This window comes from Eleutherodactylus coqui, chromosome 4, assembly GCF_035609145.1.
Source record: "Eleutherodactylus coqui strain aEleCoq1 chromosome 4, aEleCoq1.hap1, whole genome shotgun sequence".
NCBI classification, from domain to species: domain Eukaryota; kingdom Metazoa; phylum Chordata; class Amphibia; order Anura; family Eleutherodactylidae; genus Eleutherodactylus; species Eleutherodactylus coqui.
Window position 1 is genome coordinate 174,832,946 of NC_089840.1, and position 22,921 is coordinate 174,855,866.

Genomic DNA, 22,921 nt, shown 5'->3' on the forward strand with positions numbered 1-22,921 from the left:
GGAAAGGAACAGACGCTTGGCGAAATCTTCATAAAGGCTTAATGTCAACTGCACAGTGGGCCACAACCCAAGAGTCCTGATGAATGAAAACAAATGGGTTTTCTTCTTCTAGCTATTCTCCTCCTTCGAGACACTTAACTGTAGAATTATCATTGTCCTGGATTGTCTATTATCAGAGAGAAATTCAGGACCTCAGGCTCCTCTCATTGGATTCCTCATACATGACCCTCTCCTTTTGAGCTTTATTATCCACAAAAAATGTCATCTGCCTCATAATAATGGCTGTTACAATAACTTTATTGAATCCTGTACCTTCAACCTACACACTGTAGACCATGGCAGGGGTGCTCGAGACCGCCCTGCCCGCCTCCTCTCCGCGGATTTGCAGGCTTTCCCCATAGAGGGGAGGAGCAGTGAGCAGAACTTGACAGGAGTCACAGCTCTCATGAGCTCTGTTCAATTGTGCCGCAATCCGCTACCAACGTAATTTCATTAAAATGTCTTTTATATAAAGGGGGAAACATAAAACATTACAAAAGGAGTGGGGTGCTGGCGCTATGGTATCTTCCAATCTTCAAAAGTTGGGAGATCTGCTCCCCATTTATATGAACATGTTATTGTTTGATATGGAATTACATTATAGTGATTTTCAGGTCAATTTCTTGATCTTGGAATCCTGTACATCATATAAAAATTCAAATTTAAGAAAAGTGATTTCAGCTTAACCATATCATCTGTTGTAGGTCTGAGGTAGTCCACAAAGTCACCGCCTTCTTCAACTGTAGCTCACATTACTTTCTCTCCCTGATGCCTGTTCTCACATTAGTAAAAGCTCACCATAAATCCCCAGTACGATAAAAAAGATTGTCAGGTACTGTAACACATACACTGATGGAATTGTCATGAGAGATCTGTAAATGCCATCCAAGTATGGGCTTCTGTTTGATAGAATCCCACTACTTGCGCTACGCCAATGCACAGGCTTAAAGAAGAAAGCAACTAAACAGCTAAATAGGTACAAAGTACACAGCCTTCCAAAAACAACAGTATATATCATTTGTAGGCTAGGACATCCGAGAAGACAATGTAGAATTATTGCCTTTAGCCTTGTCACAACTTTACAATATTAATCTATCAACGAAAACCTCTTTCAGTGCACTAAGTTGTGGGATAAAGGTGGTTCTCAATATGTCACCATTCAACTACTAACTACAGATGTAGCAGTCATTAACATGACAATTTACATCATTGTAGTACATTGTACTTAAGTTATCATAACACATTGAATGTCAAGTTAATGTTCGCTAAATGTGTAGAAATGACAATAAAAAATAACCAATCGAGATAGAATGTTCCTCAACACTACTACATATCATTACAATCACCCCAACACCAGTAATTAGAAGACCTATAGATGCCATTTTTTTCCATAGAATCGTCAACGGTATGTATATATATATATAATATAATATATCCAGGAGTAATATTAGTTTAAAGCACTGTGGGCAGATTTAAGAAACTGTCTTCGCTTCCAATAACAACCAATCACGGCATAGTTTTTAACTTCCAAGAGCAGACTATGAAAAAAAAGCTGCACAATGATTGGCTGCTATGGGCAGCAAAGACAGTTTTACTAAATCTCGCCTCGTGTGCTGGCCTTGTAAGTACTACTACTAAACATTGACAATAAGAATTTGCTTACCCACTCCAAATCTTAGTTCAATACTTTGAACTTCTAGATGACTGTGTAATAAAGCATCTGAATAGTCCCTGTCTCTGCACTCTTTGAATGTATCAGGGTCATGAGTGACTGGCTCCTAGGAATCCCACATGCTGTTCATGGCAGTTTGAAGAAGACATAATTGGGCGGTGAGCCAGTGCCTGAAGTGCCATAGTTAATTACAGCTCTGAAAATGCATATGTTATGGTTCTAGAAGATATTTATGACCACATGTGTAGTGTACGTACAGTAATCCATATGTGTGATCTCATATAAACAGTTGCTAGAAGATTCAATAGTCAATCATACCAGACCTACTCAAACTGAGACGGAACATAAATCATTATTTCATGTTGACCATAATTAACTGAACGTACAAAGATAATATTATCTATGATGTAATACAACAAAGTTTTGGATTTTGTAACGTTTTTATGTATTTATGTTCTTTTAGTCATTTTGAATTCTGTGCTCTCTCACTTCTACATATATATAATCAGCTGATCTATTGTCCCTTGCAGCCCTGCACATCATATAATGTACTTACCAGGATGTCCTTCTCCCACAGACTCTGAAGTGAACATAAAAACTCCAACATCTTCCACGGGGTGGTCACCTAAACCATCTACTGGTCCATTCATGGTCTGGCTTTAATTTAAGACGTCTGAAGAGGATTTTGAAAACAATCAGTTCACGGAGTACTTCTGTAGACCTCACAGCTGATGGGCTTTTTTTTTTAACTCAGCAAGACTGCAAGATCTTGTTACTGCTAGTAGCTCAGTAACTTGACTGTGTGTGTTTAAGAATGAACCCGCCTATCCCGGTGTCACAGTTCAGTTTAGCTGTCAGTCAGGCAACTTCTATATATGGGAAGTCAAAGTTTTTCAATGACCATGTGAGAAAACTGGAACAAACATTTGGCTGCAAGGAAATCACAACGTGTCCTTACTTGTTTGTATATTAACTCAATATCAGTTTTAGCAGAGATCAAAAATATATTCTAGCAAATGCACTAATTATCTGTCAATATACACAACTTCTGGGAAATTCATTTATTGTAGGGGGAACAGTATTTTTTCCTAGCACAATGATTCTGAGGTAAATAATAAAGACATCTGGGTAATATATTGCAAAATATGTTCTTCTTATCTAAAAGGGAATCTATTGCCTGACTGCAAAAAACTACATACGAGTACATTTAGTCCTCATACTTGCAAAGATACACTGTATTTCATTTTGGTCACAGATGTCCTTAGGAGGTTTGTGGTGTTTTACACACTCTTCTTCTTTTAAACAGGTGTCTGCATAACTTGACAGATTTCACCCTTAACATGACATGAGTAAAGCTTAAGAACAGTATAATTCAGCATGGTGGTTCAGAGGTTAGCACTGTTGCTTTGCAGCAATAGGGTCTTCGGTTAAAATCCCAGCAACGACAGCATCTACATAGTGTTTGTATGGGCTCCCCATGTTTACAAGGGTTTCTTCCCATACTCCAAAAATATATAGGTTGTGAGCCCCTTTAAATCTAGAATCGGCAATAAAGCTACTGGGATCTGAGTTCTCTTGTGTGTCCAAATTAATTAACGATTATCATGAGAGAAAGAACAAAGGATATCAACTGTGTGAAGTCACCACTGTGCTCTTTCTGAGAGGCCCAGCCAAGTGTTAAATTCATTAATAGCGCAAAACAGAACAAAGAGAAGTATAACGTCCAATCACGATGGACCAACTCCCTAAATGTAACAAATGATTGCAAAGTCTAACACTGACAAATGAATAAATAACGTTGCTTATATTACCTTACACTGATAAGAGTGAAACAATACAGATATAATGACTAAATATTCTCCAGGAAATGCTGCTTCTCTTCGGACTTAGCTATATTAAAGGAGATGTCCCGCGCCGAAACGGGTTTTTTTTTTTTTAAACCCCCCCCCCGTTCGGCGCGAGACAACCCCGATGCAGGGGTTAAAAAAACCACCCGCACAGCGCTTACCTGAATCCCGGCGGTCCGGTGACTTCAATACTTACCGCTGAAGATGGCCGCCGGGATCCTCTATCTTCGTGGACCGCAGCTCTTCTGTGCGGTCCACTGCCGATTCCAGCCTCCTGATTGGCTGGAATCGGCACGTGACGGGGCGGAGCTACACGGAGCTACACGGAGCCCCATAGAGAACAGCAGAAGACCCGGACTGCGCAAGCGCGGCTAATTTGGCCATCGGAGGCCAAAAATTAGTCGGCACCATGGAGACCAGGACGCTAGCAACGGAGCAGGTAAGTAAAAAACTTTTTATAACTTCTGTATGGCTCATAATTAATGCACAATGTATATTACAAAGTGCATTATTATGGCCATACAGAAGTGTATAACCCCACTTGCTGCCTCGGGACATCTCCTTTAACCTTTTAAATAACAAGTGTTACACATAATAATTTCACAGCCCCAATGAGGATAGAGCCCAGTATCGAGTGTTGTAATATGTATGCACTATATAAATAAAGGTAATTATTACCCGGAGTCATGGGTGTAACTAGCACCATAGTAGCTGGAATCTGCATCTCAAGTGGGCTCAGACTATCAAGCTTTCCCTAAGAACGCAATCTCTAAGTGGAGGAAGGATATAAAATTTAAAAGCATATACCCCCCTTAGTCGCTTCCTTCACTGCTCTTCTTTACTTCCGGATAGCGTGAACACATGCTAGATGGCATGTGACCGCTGAAGGCAATTCTTCACCTCAGTATCTGAGGCCTGGGATTAGCAGAAGTGATCATGTGTCTCAGCACATGACCATGCTATTCGGAAGTGAAGAACAACCAGAGTGGCAGGGGAAGCAAATTTTGCAACATTTTTACTGATGGGGCATAAAATGGGGCATTATTACAAAGTGGAGGAATAAGGAGGCATTATTACTGTGCATGGAATATAGGGGTAATTATATAGTTTGGGGCCTATTTATTATCTGGACAGGGTGGGGGAGGGCATACCACCTGTTAAGCCAGTTCAGCTGCACATGGGCCCAAGTGGTGAGGAGGGCCCAGTCTGAGTTTTGTTTTTTTTTAACAAAAAGCTGTTTCTATGATGCAGTCACGGCCAATGCATACATTATAGTATAGTTTTGGCAGCCTAGTGGCTACCATGGTTGGGGGCATAGGAGCTCCTGGGCTTGAGCCCTGACAGTATACTTGCCTGCATTGTGCCTGGTAATCACGTTTTTGTTTTTCACCGTTTTGTTGGATGTTATTGACTGAATGTTCCACTATTTTCATCATTTTTTGGTTTAATTTCTATTATTATTTGGATAGGTGAATAGCTTGACTGACACGTTTTGGTGAGATATAGTCTTTTGTATGATGTGTAATGTTTATTCTGGTCATTTACCTGGGTTGATGTATTAGCGACCAGCACTGTTGGTGTATTCCTTTAATATTTATTAGAGCAACACAGATTCATTTTGATTTTAAGTATTTTTACTGGTCTTGCTTTTTACTTTTATTTCCTTGTGAAGCTTCTTTATATTTTTTTACAGAAAAAAAATCTCATACTCATATCCTGGCTGCTTCAGTCTGTGCCACAATGGTTCACCACTGAGGCTGAGGATTGAGCAGCGATCACATGTGCTTGTCATGTGATTGTGCTTGCTACCAGTAAGTCAATTGGAAGCGGTGCAGTACAGACTTCAGTGGCCGGGATGTATGAGCTGTTTTTTTTTATTTAATGCATAGAGGGAGAAATAAGGAAGCATTATCATTTATGTGGAAATATATGGAAGCATTATAAACAAGTATATAAATGGGCATTATTATGAACGAAGCATATAAGGTGGCATTATTACTGAACAGGTTAATATAACTGAGTGCAGAAATATAAGAAGGTATTATTACTGAGTGGGGACAGTTTTACTGTGTGGACACTGAAATCAGCAGTTATTGTGTAAAGCCTACCAGGTGAACAAAAAGGGGGCACTTTTACTGTGTAGGGCACCATGGTTGGTATTATTACTATCTGGGGCACTATAGATAGGGAGATTGTGTACAGGACTGGGAAACAAAGACAGGTTGCTAGAAAATTGAGGAGTCAAAAATGTCAATCTGTTAAATTCTGTAGAGACAAAATGTGACTGGGAGAAGTTGTCATGTTGGTGTGGGCCAGATAGATAACTAAAGGAAAAAGTGAAAGACTCCTGACAGAGGGGACGTCACCTGTGACCACTGGAGATAACCATCCTGTAATCACTTGCACAGTCTGTGGAGTGCCTGTGTGAGCTGGTATCTACTGGTACATGGTCACTGTATGTGGGTAATATTGGTCTTTGTATAGTGGTTATTTTGGGTAACAGTATCATGATATTATGTGGTCACGGTCTGGGGGAGTATAATTTGGCCCTCATATAGTGTCTTTGTGGTGGTGTTATTCAGTAACACTATGGTAGTATTAATCATTATGTGATGGTAATACATGGGCATGGTGTGTCAATATTATTTAGCGCTTATATAGTATCATTATTGCTAATATTAGTCTTGGTATGATTGGTTTTGTTCAGTAGCAGTATGGAGGTAATATGAATGGTGATAATATTAACACCCACTATGCAATATAATTTAGTGGTCTGGTCTGGGGTAACACTATTCCTAAGTCAACACACACTTAGAAGCCTTCTTTTATGCCTACATAACTATGTATATCAAATTATTTTTGACGGTGAGAGACCAAAGCACATTCTCTGCACAGGTACACTTGACACTCTCTGTCCACCACTGTATCTGGAGCAAGATAAATCCAACAATTACGCAAGCAGCACACGGGACTCTTGTTCCTTTTAAAACTTCACATCCTGAGATGCATATTTATTGCGTCCAATTAAAAGGCAACGTTTCAGCCCATCGCAGGAGCTTGAAAAAGGCCTGCCATGGGCCGAAACGTTGCCTTTTAATTGGACGTAATAAATATGCATCTCAGGATGTGAAGTTTTAAGAGGAACGAGAGTCCCGTGTGCTGCTTGCGTAATTGTTGGATTTATCTTGCATTTGTTTAGAACCCTTTTTGGAGTCAGGGTTCGGATGGTGAGCGGGCACTCCAGGAGCTTCCCAATTTTGATAGGATATACTAGTTGTGCTGCTGGAAAACTGTATTCTTACTGTATCTGGAGCACTGTGGATGAGGAAATTGAGTAAAAGTATGAAAAATGCAGGTAGCTAAAGTTATTTGTATAGCAACAGAGAATAGTTGTGGCCAAGAGAAATTATTTTGGTGGTCTGAATCAGATGGAGAAGAAAAGGGTAAGTGAGTATCTGCAGACAGTACAACTAAGGGAGCATTTACAAAGTGTTTTTAACATGCTGTGCGAATTTATTTAGGGTTCTGTTATAGGTGCAAAAAGCACAGTGATGAAATACCCTGATTGAAATAAACAGAGCCATTGTTAAGCGGACACCCCTTTTGTGTTTGTTTTACAAAGTTTCAGCTTGTTTCCATTTTATTTGGAGTAAAGGATAACGTAGTCAACTACACTATTCTGTACTCCAAATAAAATTAAAACAAATAGAAACCTTGTCAATCGGAAGCCAAAGCAAGTGAATGGCTACATTTGCACGTGTGATAGAATCCCCAAGTGGAATCATACAGCGTGTTATAGAACACGGGTGAACGCTTCTTAATTTACAAATAACGTATTGTATAGGTAAGTTCACAAGCAATGAATTTGCTGTAGATCTTCCACAGCAAATCTAGGCTCTTTTCTGGGGATGTTGCCACAGATCTGTAGCATATTTTGCCAATTCAATTGAATTGAAGTGGTGAAATGTTATGCGGATCTGCAGCAAAAAATGCACCAAGTGGTATGGATTTTGTGGAGGATTTTTTCTTCTACAGAAATTACAAATGGAACTTCTCTCAATAGCAGCATCAAAGAGTCAAGAGGGGCATCATCACTTCTTAAGGAGAGCACTCTCCTTAAGGAGTGATGATACCTTTTTCGACCCACATCATAGACCTTTCAGTAGGCAAGCCAGAATCCTACTGCAAATTGATGAGGGGCAAACACCTCAAAATAGACCTGAATAAAGATTCTGACATTGATTTGCAGAAATGCTGTCATCCAATAGGTGGCACTACAGAGGTATTGTTCTATCTTCTTTATTTGTAAACTTCAAAAACTAACAATTAAAAATAGTCAAAAAAGTCCAGGATTTTACATTACTAAAGTTACCTTTACACAAGCCATATGTTGCAAGAAAATTACCTCAAATTAATGATTTTGGGTGACTGCTGGGCTGTGCACACACAACCCGCAACAGGGCACTGAGCGAAAAGTCGCTCAGTTGTAGCTAGTGCTAGAACAACTGCTGAGCGGCTTCTCGCTCGCTGTAAACAGGAGTCACTCAATATATGAGCCAGTGCTTAGTTAAAGTGAATGGAGGTGGGTGGGCCAGAACAACATCCAGCCCACTCTGCCTCTATACACTTGAACGCTATGTATACAACAGTCTTACTGTGTAAAGGTATCTCAAGTAACCTGACTGACATTTGGGCAAGAAAACTTAAAAAAAACACATACAGAATGGAAGGAATTGAGGAAAGCAGTAATAGATCACAGAATGAACATGAGTCAACAGTGTGATGCAGCAGCAAAAAAAGACAAACACAATTCTGGGATGTATTAAGAAAATCGTAAAGTCTAGATCACATAAAGTAATTATTCTTCTCTACTTTTCCTTGGTCAGACCTCATCTGGAATACAATGTGCAGTTCTGAGCACCCCATTTAAAAAAGACTGACAAACTGGGGCAAGTTTAGAGAAGAGTTATCAAAATGGTGAGCGGTCTGCAAACCATGTCCTATGAGGATCGGTTTATTCAGTACAGATGACATTATGACTTTATCCTGTGGGCTGTTATGATTGCAATAATACCAAAATTATATTGCTTTTCTAAAGGTTTATCTACTTTTGTATAATAATAACAACACATAAGTCTTGAAACCAGTTTATTGTTTCAAAGTTAGAAAATATGAAAAAATCAATTTGATGAAATCAATGGGTTCTATTCTCTGCAGCATTTCCGCTACACGTGAACGTACCTTTAGTGACCACTGTAAAAAAGGCGTATCAGTGGAGACTAAGTGGTTACTTTGCATGTCTATTGTTTTTGTTTTACTCAAAGTAAATGTGTATTTATCGCCAAAATCAAGACTATAATGGCAAATTCATCCACATCTCAACAGCCCCTACCTGGATACAAAGTTCCCTCCTACCCTTGCCTGCTGCTTAGACTCCAGGACTCTCCCTCTATGATGGGTCATTCAAGGGGAGTTGACTGCAGTGAAAGAAATATGTGATGTTTCGTTTATGTGGTGTTGTGTGCAGAGGTGGAACTATTACAGCTGGTGACTTTCTGAATTTTTGGCATTGAGAGAGCTGGGAAGGGGATGTGATAAGGATGTGAAATGTCATTGATTCTGGGGTAATATGGTAAGAGTTTGGTCAAATGAAATATTTGCAGAGAGGCTAATAGAACATCGACCAAAAAGAAAGCATATTAATGTCTTAAATATGTGTGATGTATTGTATTAAACCTATTTTTAAGAGCCAACTAATGTGCTTAACAAACATAGGATACCTGGTCATCCCTGTAGAAGTTCCCTATCTTCCGTGGGAGATTATAAAAAATTTAATTTGAAGATGGAGTAATATGGACACTTAATTGGTACACAGATTTGTTCTGTCCTTGGTTCAAACATAAGAAACAAAAACAGAAAAGAATCCAGAATGTAATGTTGTAAAGTCCACCACTTAAACAAACCTGCACTCTGACGAAACTTTGGCAGCAAAAATTAATTGAGCAAGAGATGGGGAGACAGTGAAACAACAGGTGAATGTGTGACTCCCTGGTCAGTAGGGATGTTTTCATGAACAAAGAAAATCAGCTTTTGATCTGAGAGCCGCACACCCGCTACTACTTCATCAACCTCTGCGGCTCTACACTCAAGATCATTAAGAGACCTAGACATCTTTCTCAACTACTATGCAAACATATGCATTGTACTGCTTAATTATGTTGGTGTTGTACGACTGTTACTGCTATTTTTGCACCTCTCCTGTTTGATATGACTTTTATGAGTAAGGTAAACATCGCAAGGACGTTAGGAGATGTCCTTCAATAATACAAGCGACACATTTTGCTTATAGGGTACATTCTGTTGGGACAGCAACTGATTCTATGCAAGACTCAGAAACATTAAGAAACCTTGAGGTCTTTCTCAACTTCCATGCCCTACTGTTCAATTACTTTGGCTTAGTACGACTGTTACAAGTACTTTTGCACCTCTCCTGTTTTCATGCACGTACTGCACGCAATATACACTAATGGGAATGGATCAATGAAGATCAATGTTCTTTTTATTTACTTCATTCGATTTCACGTGCGTAATATGCGGTGAAATTATGCTCGTGGGAATGAGCCCTTAAGGCTAATAGAACTTCAGGTGCCACAGTGCAACCATGGACTGAGGATGCAGCTCTTAAACCTGATGATTCCACACTGTAGCGGGTCACATCTCCTATGACTGGTGGAAGCATGTCCATTTTTCAGCTACAGATATAGCCGATACTTGGTGCACCTTTTCCGAGTGGTGGATGTACTTAACCTCAGTCTAGAGCAGTGTTTTCCAAACTCCAGTCCTCATGGACCCCCAACAAGTCAGGTTTTCAGGATTTCTTTTGTACTGCACAGGTGATGTAATTAGGCCCCATGTGCACGGGCGGATCGGTTTCCGTGTGCAGGAGCCCGCAGCAGAATACGACCCTGCCCGTGGTTGAAGACACTGCAGTACTTTTACTTACCCGTCTGGGTCTTCCGCACGTCTTCTCTTTTATTCACTGCAAATGTGTGCAAAAGCGCCAGCTGCCGCACATGCGCAGTGGAGTTTTTTAATTCTAAACTCCTGCTTTCCCGCTGAATCCGCAGCTCACCCACAATTGCAGATGGGCCACGGATCGGACGGCTTCCATTGACTTGAGTGAAAGCCATCCATGCGGGATCCGTAGTGTAATGGAACATGCTGTGATTTTGTTTTTCGAATCAGAAGGTCTGCTCATCAGATCCGCATGCTTTAGTTCAGTTGCGAATGCTCATGTATCCCTATGGGTGGCTTGATTTGTGGATCTTCTGTGTGGGTGACCCATGCAGATTCTGCAAATCAGATCCGCCCATGGACATTGGGCCTTATTGTCTTCGCCTCAGACATTGCCACAGCTGATCTCTCTATAGGATATCCTGAAAACATGACCTGTTGGGGTCTGTGAGGACTGGAATTTAGGAAACACTGGTCTAGACTGATCTGCTATGTTGAACCCAGTGATTACAGTTATCATAAATTGCAAGTCAAAGAACATAATATCAGTGTTACTCTTTGTTACATTAGTTATCTATTATTGTTAAATAAAATGTAATAATAACCCATCCAGCAGAGTGTCTGTTACAGCCAGATTATTACCACATTGTAACAAAACTATATGTAAGTTCAGAAGATGCCGTTTTAACGTGGGTTTACTAAAAGGCAGGCCTCTCTGCATGTGCTGCTACTGATTGAAGGCAAGTTTCTCCAAAACTCCTGCACAGATCCCCAGCAGACACCTCAGTGTGATCAATAACTTGTGGTGCTCTCTGAGAAGGGGCAAAAACATAGTGACAGTTTCCAACTCCTGTCATGTAATTGTGCAATATTATAAACAAGCAGCCAAATATCTTTTTAATATCTTGAAATTAACATAATTATTTGTGAAAGACTGTTAAAAATTTTCTTAGCTTACAATTCTCAGATATTTCCCATGTTGTACCTGAAAAACCTGCACGTGCAGATAAAACAGGCTGAATCGCAAATATCCCCAACAAAGTTTAAACTGACCATCAGGATATAATCATTTCTCATCTGCCCACCAAATCAGGACCATTTAAAACTGCCCCTAGGATCTGTTCATACTTTGTGGTGCAAGTTATGCCAAATGTATGGTCCAAATGTATACAACTATATGTCAGAGAGGCTGGCCATTGACTCCCAATGAAAAAAACATAGTATACTTTTTTTTGAAAAAACCTTTGTACTGTTGTTACAGTTTGCAGCCGTGGCCACAGCTTACCTCTCATTCCTGCACCCTTGTATTAATTATCATGGCCTAAATACAATCACTTTCAAGAATAAATCTCTCCTACTACTGATCTGTGTACTTTTCAGCAGATGACTATTACATCTGTGCAGACCATTGGAACAACGACCTACACGGACACAACCCAAATAAGGAAATAGACTCACATGAATGGACATACCAAAACAAACCGAATGCGCAAACAACAACAGGGAGAACAGGGACATAACACCAGGCGGCCAAAATACTTACCGTATTTTGCGTTCTATAAGACGCACCGGACTATAGGAGGCACCCCCGTTTTAGAGTGGGAAAATAGGTACAAAATATTTCAAACTCGCCCAGGACAGCGCAGGGTTAGTGCCGGGCGACTGGGCAGAAGCAGCAGCAGGGGCCAGGAAAAACATCCCTCCATGTCACAGCGGCGATTGCAGGAGGAAGGGAAGAAGCCGTTTAATGGAGACGGGGAGCAGCAGCAGCTCACCACCAATCAGCGGTACATATGGGCAGCAGTGGGGAGAAGAGAACTTCTGACTGATCGCACATTTGTTCGTGCGACCGCGAGTTTAACGCGCGATTGCGCTCACTAAATCGCAGTCGCGCATTAATTTCGCAATCGCGCTTAAAATGGCGATCGCAAGGAATTTTTGGCACATTCGCTCTATAAGACGCAGCAACTTTTTCCCCCCGCTTTGGAGGGGAAAAAAGTGCGTCTTATAAAGCGAAAAATACGGTACCAATGTACAAATACACAGATGGAATTGATAATTTGTACGAGATATTGGTTTCTATTTTGGCCAGAATACGTAAGCTCACAAGGCCACGTGAAGGGTCTTCATTGTCTTGTGAGTCCCTACAATAAGAAGACAACTAAAACCACAAAGAGTGAGTTCAGCCTACAAGTGGGGCGATTGTCCCAATAGGGACGGCCCCACGCTTAAACCTAGGGCCCTGGCTCGCCCTAGATGGTAACAGGCAGGTCCACCAGATGAGCATACATACTGAAACAGGACAGTTTACACCTAGGATAGTCAGCACTTAGAGACATACACAGAACACAACCCAAGTGACTGCAACATAAAGGGAACACAACACAAAACAACTCATAGTTCAAACCTCCAAACATACACGGAACAAGTCATTGTTCATACCTGAAGTCTGCTCACCTCACAGATGGAAGTAAAACCCCACTCAGAATCTCATGCATGCAGCTTACACCATATCAGAAAAGGCATGAATCCAAGCACTGGGTTCTGAGAGGAAAATTGGTAAATGATAAGAGAGGTTGGTATTTATGGGCACAAGACCAGTGGTGATTGGCTGGCTGGGGAACTCCACACCATCAGCCAGCCAAATCAACCACACCTACAGCAATGTGCTACTGGAAACCCATAGAACTATTGGTCTTAGGAGCACAATTTGACAACTACAAGGAGCAAAGATCTTCACAAAGCTGTACTTGCGCACAACCTATATCCTGATCTGAATTCGTGAAGGGCATGAATGGAAAACAACATTTAATACCTGTGCTAGCCACTATGAATACTTTGTCATGCCCTTCAGTTTGTCTGGAGACTTATCATCAATCATTAAGGAGAGGACCTAGAAGGTGAGGTAGGAGACTTATAAAGCCTTTCATGCTCCTCTGGGCAATATATGCAATTAAGAAAGATGGAACAATACCTTTGCAGCACCACCTATTGGATGGCAGCATTCTTTTAAATCAATGTCAGACCCTTTATACAGGTCTTCACATCAATGATTGGAAATTAAAAATCAAGCCAGAAACCATACACATATAGCTGTTTTGGGGATTTTCCCCCTCGTCAGTGTGCAGTAGCATTCCGGCTTGGATAGTGAAAGGTCCATGACGTGGGTTGGGAAAGGTATCTTCACTCCTTAAGGAAAGCACCTAGAAGGTGAGTGAGGAGACGTATAAGGCCATTCATGTCCCTTTGGGAAATATATGCAAAAAGGAAGATTGTACAATTATTTTGTGTAATGCACCTTCAGTTTTTCAAGACTTTGTTAATGACATCTTTTCAGGATCTTTTATACTCTTTTGAGGTCATCTATCTGGATGATATTTTGATTTTCTCCTTTGATTTGCTTTTCCACCCAAGCATATCATCTATTGGAGCCAGGGCAATTCTTCTACAGAAATTTCCTAAGGGAAAGTATGTTGATACTGGTGACCTACTTTAATTAAAGGTATCAAGAATTCTGTTCCTGCTTGTGAGGAATGCACATGTAATACAGCCTCTCATCTGTTGGAATAATTATGTTAATGAATCCACTAAACTCTTTCCATCAGAGTCGTAACTTGAAGTTTCTGGGCCCCAATGCAAAAGCTGTAACAGGGCCCCCAACTATAAAGCTTTATTCATACTACTAGGGTTACTATATGGAGAAGCTAGGCCTTATGGGCCCCCCAAAGGCTTCTGGGCCCTGATGCAACCGCATCCCCTGCATCCTCTATAGTTACGCCCATGCTTTCCATTCTGCATTGTACATGGTAAACATTCTCAGGTACCACTTCCCACATTAATCTTGATATCTGCAGTTCCTGATGCGTATGTCTCTTGTCTGGAATTTCTTCACATCTGGTAAAAAGTAAATAACACTCTTGCCCAAACAGTTTGGCTATCCTCAAGAAATATTTGGTTAAGTTTACCTTCATTCAAGTTTGCCCCAAAATTTCTGGTTCTGTTCTCTGTTGTAAAACAAATTAATCTGGTAACTTCAGGTAGCAGCCTCTTGGAGGATACCTAGTTCCTCTAATGTATCTCTTCTAAAGCTTCTCATCTTGAATTACTTCTCTAAGTTCTCTATGAGCTCTGTTGTACCTGCTAATACTGTGGAGGTTTGAAGTAAAATAAATACAGTATGACAAAAAAATGAGAGAAAAATTGCTCCACTTAGAATGGAAAGGTTTTGGTCCTGAAAAAAACTCATGGTAACACCTCAAAATTATTGCTTCCTTATTTCTTAGGAATTATCATCAATTTTACAGATCAAAGAAGAGGGACATTAAAGGGGATACTGTCAGACTTGACAGCTGCCAGCTTACCTCTTCGTTTTGTTGGCGGATGTGGCCTGCTCCTCGCTCCTATAGATGTCTAGCTTCAGTGTCTGCTTCTCTCAGCAGCTTAGAGGGCGTGCACATGAACATGCCCACTATTTTAAAGAGCCAATGTGATAGAGCCAACATGGTAAATCTTCCCCTGCTTGTCATGAAGTATCTCTGGATATATCAGGCATCCTCCTCCTAAGGAAGGTACCTCAGTTTTTGGTCTTTCGGCCCAGCTTAAGGTGCTATCTCGTGTATTCTGACTCTCAGGTTTCTGACTTTGTGTCTTTAACTCCAGCTTGCTCCTCATTCTGAAGTTATGCTACCTGCCCCAAGTCAGATTGATGTTACTACCCGTCTATTCATAGGCTCAGGTACCATGCCTTGGGCTATAGTAGTATCAGCTGCCACATTACAAGACCACTTCCAGTATATCTGCCTAGGCACCTGCAGAGACTCCTGCATTGCGAATAGTGGGGTTAAAGAGTAAAGACTATGGTTCCTAAGATATTGCCTATGGATTTGGCCAAAAGTCAAATCAGTATGTAACACAACAGATCCCCATCCATTGACCCTGATAATTGTGAAGTATAGCCAACGACACTTTCCAAGACACAATCTTTGTAAAACAAAATCAAGCACTTAGAAGGGGTTGTAGTTTTGCTGCAAAACTCGGCATGCAATTACCTCTCAGACAGATATGCAAATGATTAAAGTTTTGGCGGGATTAGATGAATGGTTTTGCCACCTGAGGCCCTAAAATTGGTTCCACCCTTGGCCTATAAAAAAGGCTCTCGGAGGCTCCTTGTGTGTAGTGACATCTTCTTCTGCTTGTGCGAAGCTTGTTGATTACTATTTATTCTTTTACGATGCAGAGAAGAGAATTTGCCAAGTTAACTGCGTCTGAGAGAGGCGCATTATTGGAATGCGAAAAGCTGGATAGTCGTATTGATAAATTGCTTGCCACATGTGCCATTCTGAGCAGCCTGTTGGAAAGTGTTGGAACCAGCAGGTGCGTGAGGACACTCAAGGCGATTGGGCTCAGAATGCATTCGACAGACAACCAGTAGAGATGATCGTCTGATTACCCGATAAGCATGAGCAGCTCCAACTGTTCCGTTGTCCACCATCCAGAGACAGGGGGCACCATTATTACAGACTCCTGTGTCTGTCGGAACCAATTCTAGGCCCTTGGCTGAAGGACATTTGCTCCTACGGCACCCATTACATGTACGGCCTTTGAAACCCACCCACGGTTGTCTCAGTTTGCAGTGGTGTTGTGAATGGTGAAACTGGACTGCTACAGAGTGGAACCGGGTTGCCTTCAGCGATGAATCCAGGTTTATTTTGGGCACTGACAATGGTCATGTTCATGTTTGGAGACCTAGGAGTGAAAGCCTCAATCTGGTCTTTGCTGTGAAGCGGCACACTACCCCCACTGCTGGTGTGATGGCCTGAGGGGCCATCGCATATGACATTCGTTCACCCATAGTAGTGAACAATAACACCTCAGTAATGTATTCAGGACATCCTGCAGTCACGTGTTCGTCTAATGGCGGCTTCCAAGAGGCGTTTTCCAACAGGATAATGCTCAGCCACACACACAAGGGTGTTATAGGAATGCCTCCACAACATTCTCACACTTCCATGGCTGCCCGGTCACCAGATTTATCTCCAATAGAACATGCATGGGACCATCTGGGATGTCAACATCGCCAGTCTATGAGTTGCACTGTCTAGAAGCTCAGTTAGCAAATGTAGACTGATATGGCGCTGTATACTATACGAAACCTGTATGCCTCCATGCCTGCCTGTATCACATTTTGCATCCAAGCTAGAGGCCGCCCAACAGGGTACTAGAGCCTCCATGCCTGCCCTTATCACATCTTGCATCCGAGCTAGAGGTGTTCCAATAAGGTACTAGAGCCTCCATGCCACCCCGTGTCGCATCTTGTATCCAAGTTAGAGGTGGCCCATTAGGGTGCTAGGGCCTCCCTGCCTGCCCGTATTTCATCTTGTATCCAAGTTAGAGACAGTATAACAGGGTACTAGAGCCTCCATGCCCCCCATATCATATCCTGTATCCAAGCTAGAGGCTGCCCGACAGGATCTAGAGCCTCCATGCCCGCCTGTATCACATCTTGTATCCAAGCTAGAGGCCGCCCAATAGGGTACAAGAGCCTCCATGCCTGCCCCTATCACATCTTGCATCCGAGCTAGAGGTGTTCCAATAAGGTTCTAGAGCCTCCATGCCCCCCATATCGCATCTTGTATCCAAGTTAGAGGCGTCCCATTAGGGTACTAGAGCCTCCCTGCCTGCCCGTATCTCATCTTGTATCCAAGTTAGAGACAGCATAACAGGGTACTAGAGCCTCCGTGCCCCCCATATCACATCCTGTATCCAAGCTAGAGGCGGCCCGATAGGGTACTAGAGCTTCCATGCCCACTTGTATCACATCTTGTATCCAAGCTACAGGCAGTACTACAGGGTACTGTAGCCTCCATGCCCACCCTTATCATATCTTGTATCCAAAATAGAGGTGGTGCAACAGGGTACTAGAGCCTCCCTACAAGGGGACTGTTCTCCAGAATAAATGATCCTTTTGCTCTGATATTGTAATCATTTACTTATATAAGCGTTACAATCACACAGAGAAAGTTTCATCCATCTGACAACTTCTAGCAGAGGGATGTTACTGACAATGAGTGTAGTTACAAAAAGGCTATTCTTTAGGCATATGTCGGGCCCACCGCACACTAAGGGGCATTTTCAGCGCATTGTTGTTATGTGAACATAACCTAATTAATAGTAATGGATAAAATATAAATAATTTCTGCCACTGTTCAGTCTGTAAGAACTGCAGGGTTATCACACCGAGAAGCAGCATGCTTAGCGTTTAGTATGTTCACAAGTGAAGCAGCAACTCAGCGGTTGTACGTGTATCTTTAGGACAAATTGTGTAAATATTTGATAGACCGTGTGCACTCACAAAGGACCTCGATGTCTTGGCATGTAGGACTATTGTACACAAAGTCCCTGGAGGAGTGTTCCGGAGCACCAATGGGAGTGAGAAGGGTAGGAAGTGTAGAGGTCAATCATTAGGGAAATGCGCACATGGCACTTTGTTTTCCTACTTTTTGAGCATGCAGGTACAATACATAAAAGGTGACACATTGAGGGATATGTCCATATAGAGCATTATGCCCTTGTTTATGTACAGCAATAGCCACAAGGGTCATGATTTAAAGGCAAAGTGGCGTAGGAAAAGTGAAACTGAAGTTTTATTTCTCATTAATGGTATTTTAAAGGGGTTGTGCAAGTTTTAACACTTATATAGGATGGGCAATTAAAGTCTGATCAGTGGGGGGTCTCACAATAGACACTCTCACCAATCCTGAGAAAGGGGGTTCCTTGTCCCTCTCTCCACTTCACAGCAGGGTCACTGCACTCACCTGCAGAGAGGAGAAGATCGGAGCGATGGTTGCACATGTGCAGCTCCATTCATCTTCAGTGGGACTGCCAGAGACGGACGAGTGCTTGTAGTCAGCTAATTCCATCAACCCCATTGAAATGAATGAAACAGTGCCCACATATGCAACCACTGCTCCATTCAGTCTCCAGTGCGGGTGGGTGCAGTGATGAGGAGCAGGGAGCAGGGGTTCTCCATTCTTGGGATCAGTGGGAGTCTCTGCAGTGAGACCCCTACTCATCACTTATCCTATAGACAGGTGATAAATGTGGATTTTAGGACAACTCCTTTAGGACTAGAGCAGGCGATCTTGTGCTGTCTGTCTCGGGGTATGGTCCGCCTTGGCGAAGCTACAAGAAAGGTTAACACATCTTCAGGGATATATAACTGTATGGCGAGGAAATGCTGAAAAAATGAGCAGTAGCCTGTTTTCAGGGCTTTTTTTGTGGACGCAAAAAATGGACAACATACCAAAGTGAGAAACGAGCATATGGACATCATATGGAACTGCACTCGGATGAAACAACATCCGTTTTTGGTGACACAACATGGATGACTTATGTGAATTTAGCCTGCTACGTGTGGTCTGCCCTATCTGACCTGGGTTACAGCTGTTGCGGCTTGTCGTTCACGACAACATCATGGCATGGTGGCTTCAACACAGGCAAAGACCTATTGCCAGGTTAAGCAGGTCAATGGTTAAGGCATCATGTGCAGGGTCTGCTGGTGCTGTCTGCCTTACTGCATGGATGTAGGCTGGATTAGCCATGCCTGAGAGTAGGGTGGAGGTGTGGTTTTCTATTCACTCTGCCATTGTTTCAGGTGCACAGTGGCTATCTATTCTCACCCCTCCTGGTGAGCAGTGCTGCTTATTCTGTTCCATAGTGGAGAACTTGGAGTTTGTAGCTCTGCTGTGCTACGTTTTCAATTTGCAGATAAGTAGCTGCTGGTTCCTTTCCAGTTTGTTTTTGTTGCTTTTCTTTTCTATATTTGCTTTGCGTTTCAGTTCATCTCTCCAGGGGTTCCTATAGGGACTATCAGGGCCCAGAAAGAAGACCTGCTGGGCCGGCCTTTTATCAAGGCGATGTCCCTGCTTTAAGCAGGGACCCATCACCCTCCCTGCTAGGTTAGGGCCAGGCTTCCTTCCCTCTCCCTGGAGTGGTGCTACCATCCCGCATAGAGTGGTGTGCGGCTATTTTACACTATATGTACGTTCCCTGTCGCCACGTGGAGTGTTGTACTCTGGTGTCGCACAGGTCTTACTTCTGGGTTATGTACTTCGGTTGTGGTGCGCACTGTTTGTCAGTGCAATAGTGGATTCAACTACAGTCATGGTTATCATCACCCTGTGTCCGTGCTGAGCTTAGTGCTCGTGTGCTGCACGGACGTGACCAAGCCTTTGTAATGAAAAAGGTCATATTTAAAATGTTTATAAGCTGATATGTAACACATACAGATTGTGTCTTTGAAGTCTAGACCATCGGGAACAATAATGCTGCACACAGACCTTGTGGCGCTCCAGGCTGCCCTGCTATTACACGTCTCTGTGACACATCAGTCAAACTTGAGGCCCGCTGGCCGTGCAGCCACCTAACAGGCATTTCAGTCACCCAACATGCAGCTTCGGTGGTGGCAGTGCAGTCCGTGACCGCTACCCTCTCCCCTTGGTGTCTGTATGCGCCATCCTGCACGCAGCACAGACGCTGAGGGGAGAGGTCATCAACTAGAATGAAAGCTGCAGGCTGGGTGAGTGGAATGCCTGTACGGAAGCATCCCGGCCGGAGGCCAATATGGGGGTCACTATTACTTCTAGGACCACGATAGGGTCACTATTACTACTAGAGCCTCAGTGGGGGTCACTATTACTACTGGGGCCATTTTGAGGGTCACTATTAGCTCTAGGACTACTATAGGTAAACTATTACTACTGGGGCCACTAAGTAGTGGGTTTTTATTAATACTTAGGCCACTATGGGGGAGATTATTAATACTGGGACCACTAAGGGGGTCACTATTAATACTGGGACCACTAAGTGAGTTACTATTAATACTGGGACCACTAAGTGGGTTACTATTAATACTGGGGCTACTAAGTGGGTGACTATTCATACTAGGGGCCACTAAATGGGTGACTATTCATACTAGGGGCCACTAAATGGGTGACTATTCATACTAGGGACCACTAAGTGGGTGACTATTCATACTAGGGGCCACTAAGTGGGTGACTATTCATACTATGGGGCCACTAAGTGGGTGACTATTCATACTATGGGGCCACTAAGTGGGTGACTATTCATAGTGGGGGCAACTAAGCGGGTGATTATTCATACTAGGGGCCACTAAGTGGGTGAGTATTTATAATAGGGGCCACTAAGCGGGTGATTATTCATAGTAGGGGCCACTAAGTGGGTGACTATTCATACTAGTGGCCACTAAGGGGGTGACTATTCCTACTAGGGGCCACTAAGGGGGGTGACTATTCATGCCAGGGGGGCCAATAAGGGGGTGACTATTCATGTCAGGGGCCACTTAGGGGGATGACTATTCATACCAGCGGGGCCACTAAGGGGGTGACTATTCATACCAGGGGGGCCACTAAGGGGGTGACTATTACTTCCAGCACCATTAGAGGGTGAACAGTTACTACTGGGACCACTAAGGAGGGGGGGGGGGTCACTGTTACTACCTTGACCACTAAGGGGGGTCACTATTACTACTGGGGCCACAATGGGGGTCACTATTACTACTGGGACCACTATGGGTACACTATTACTACTGGGGTCATTATGGGGGTCACTATTTGTTCTAGGACTACTATGGGTGAACTATTACTACTGGGGCCACTAAGTGGGTTAATATTAATAGTGGGGTCACTATGGGGGTAACTATTAATACTGGGACCACTATGGTGGTGACTATTACTTCTATGACCACTATAGGTAAACCATTTCTAATTGGGCCACTAAGTGGGTTACTATTAATACTGGGGCCACTATGGTGGAGACTATTAATACTGGGACCACTATAGGTGCACTATTATTACCGGGGCCACTAAGGAGGTCACTTACTACTGGGACCACACAGGCCTCCTGTCCAAGGGCGATATGTCACTGCGTTATCTGCGGCGATAATCCAGCCGCGGGTAACGCAGTGAACGCTTTCCATAGATTTAACTATGGAAAACGTAGCCCGAAGTCCACGAGCGGAGCATCATAGCGATTCCCTGCTCACGGGATTCAAATCGCAGCATTCTGCGGTTAGCCTATCTATCAGATAGGCTCACCGCGGAGACCTGTCAGTTCTCCCCCCTGCTCCGCCACTAAAGAAGTCACTATTACTACTAGGGCTACTATGGGGGTCCTAGTAGTAATAGTGAGATCCTTTAGTGGCCCCAGTAGTAATAGTTCACCTATAATGGTCCTAGAAGTAATAGTGACCTACTTAGTGGTTCCAGTAGTAATAGTGACCCCCTTTGTGGCCCCAGTAATAATAGCTAACCTATAATAGTCCTACAAATAATAGTGACCTCCTCAGTGGTCCCAGTAGTAATAGTGACCTCAGTGGTCCCAGTAGTAATAGTGACCTCCTTAGTGGTTCCAGTAGTAATAGTGACCCCCTTAGTGGCCCCAGTAGTAATAGTGACCACCTTAGTGGTCGCAGTAGTAATAGTGACCACCTTAGTCGTCCCAGTAGTAATAGTGACCACCTTAGTGGTCCCAGTAGTAATAGTCACCCCCATAGTGGCCCCAGTAGTAATAGCTAACCTATAATGGTCCTACAAGTAATAGTGACCTCCTCAGTGGTCCCAGTAGTAATAGTGACCTCAGTGGTCCCAGTAGTAATAGTGACCTTCTTAGTGGTTCCAATAGTAATAGTGACCTCCCTTAGTGGCCCCAGTAGTAATAGCTAACCTATAATGGTCCTACAAGTAATAGTGACTCCCATATAGGGTCACTATTACTACTGGGTCGACTAAGAGGGTCACTATTACTACTGAGACCACTATAGTTACACTATTACTACTGGCGCCACTAAGAAGGTCACTATTACTACTGGGGTCACTAGTACTTCTAAGACCATTATAGGTGAACTATTATGGGGGATCACTATTACTACTGTGAGCACTAAGGGGGGTCACTATTACTACTGGGACCCTTGAGGGGGTCACTATTACCACTGGGGCCACTAAGGCTCAATGCACAAAGCTGGGTCGGATTCTGTATGTGGGATCCCGCAGCAGAATCTGCCCCTGTGCCCCGCTGGTGACTCCTGTCCGGATTGTTCATAATTTGTATTGTAGATGGCACGGTCAGCGCACATACACAGTACAGATTATGCCGCGCCGCTGCTAGGCGATGGTGCGGATTCGTCAATGATGATTCTGTTAGAGCTACGGATCAGACAGCTTCCATTGACTTCAATGGAAGCCATCTGCGCTGAAATAGAACGTGCTGCGATTTATCCTCCACGAGCGGTCGCAGTTGATTTCCGCTTGTGGGCAGGGAAAAGCACTTTTCA

The 22,921-nt window shown here is 43.0% G+C and overlaps 1 protein-coding gene across 1 annotated transcript in view; it reads right to left on the bottom strand.

Annotated features, from left to right (window-relative positions):
* Positions 1–2,399, bottom strand: part of MAT1A (methionine adenosyltransferase 1A) — a 28,005-nt gene extending 25,606 nt beyond the window's left edge. Inside the window, exon 1 of the mRNA XM_066598729.1 lies at positions 2,268–2,399. Within this exon, the coding sequence (XP_066454826.1) occupies positions 2,268–2,361 (94 nt within the window). The 5' untranslated portion in view covers positions 2,362–2,399. The remainder of the gene's footprint in view (positions 1–2,267) is intronic.
* Positions 2,400–22,921: the final 20,522 nt, after the last annotated feature.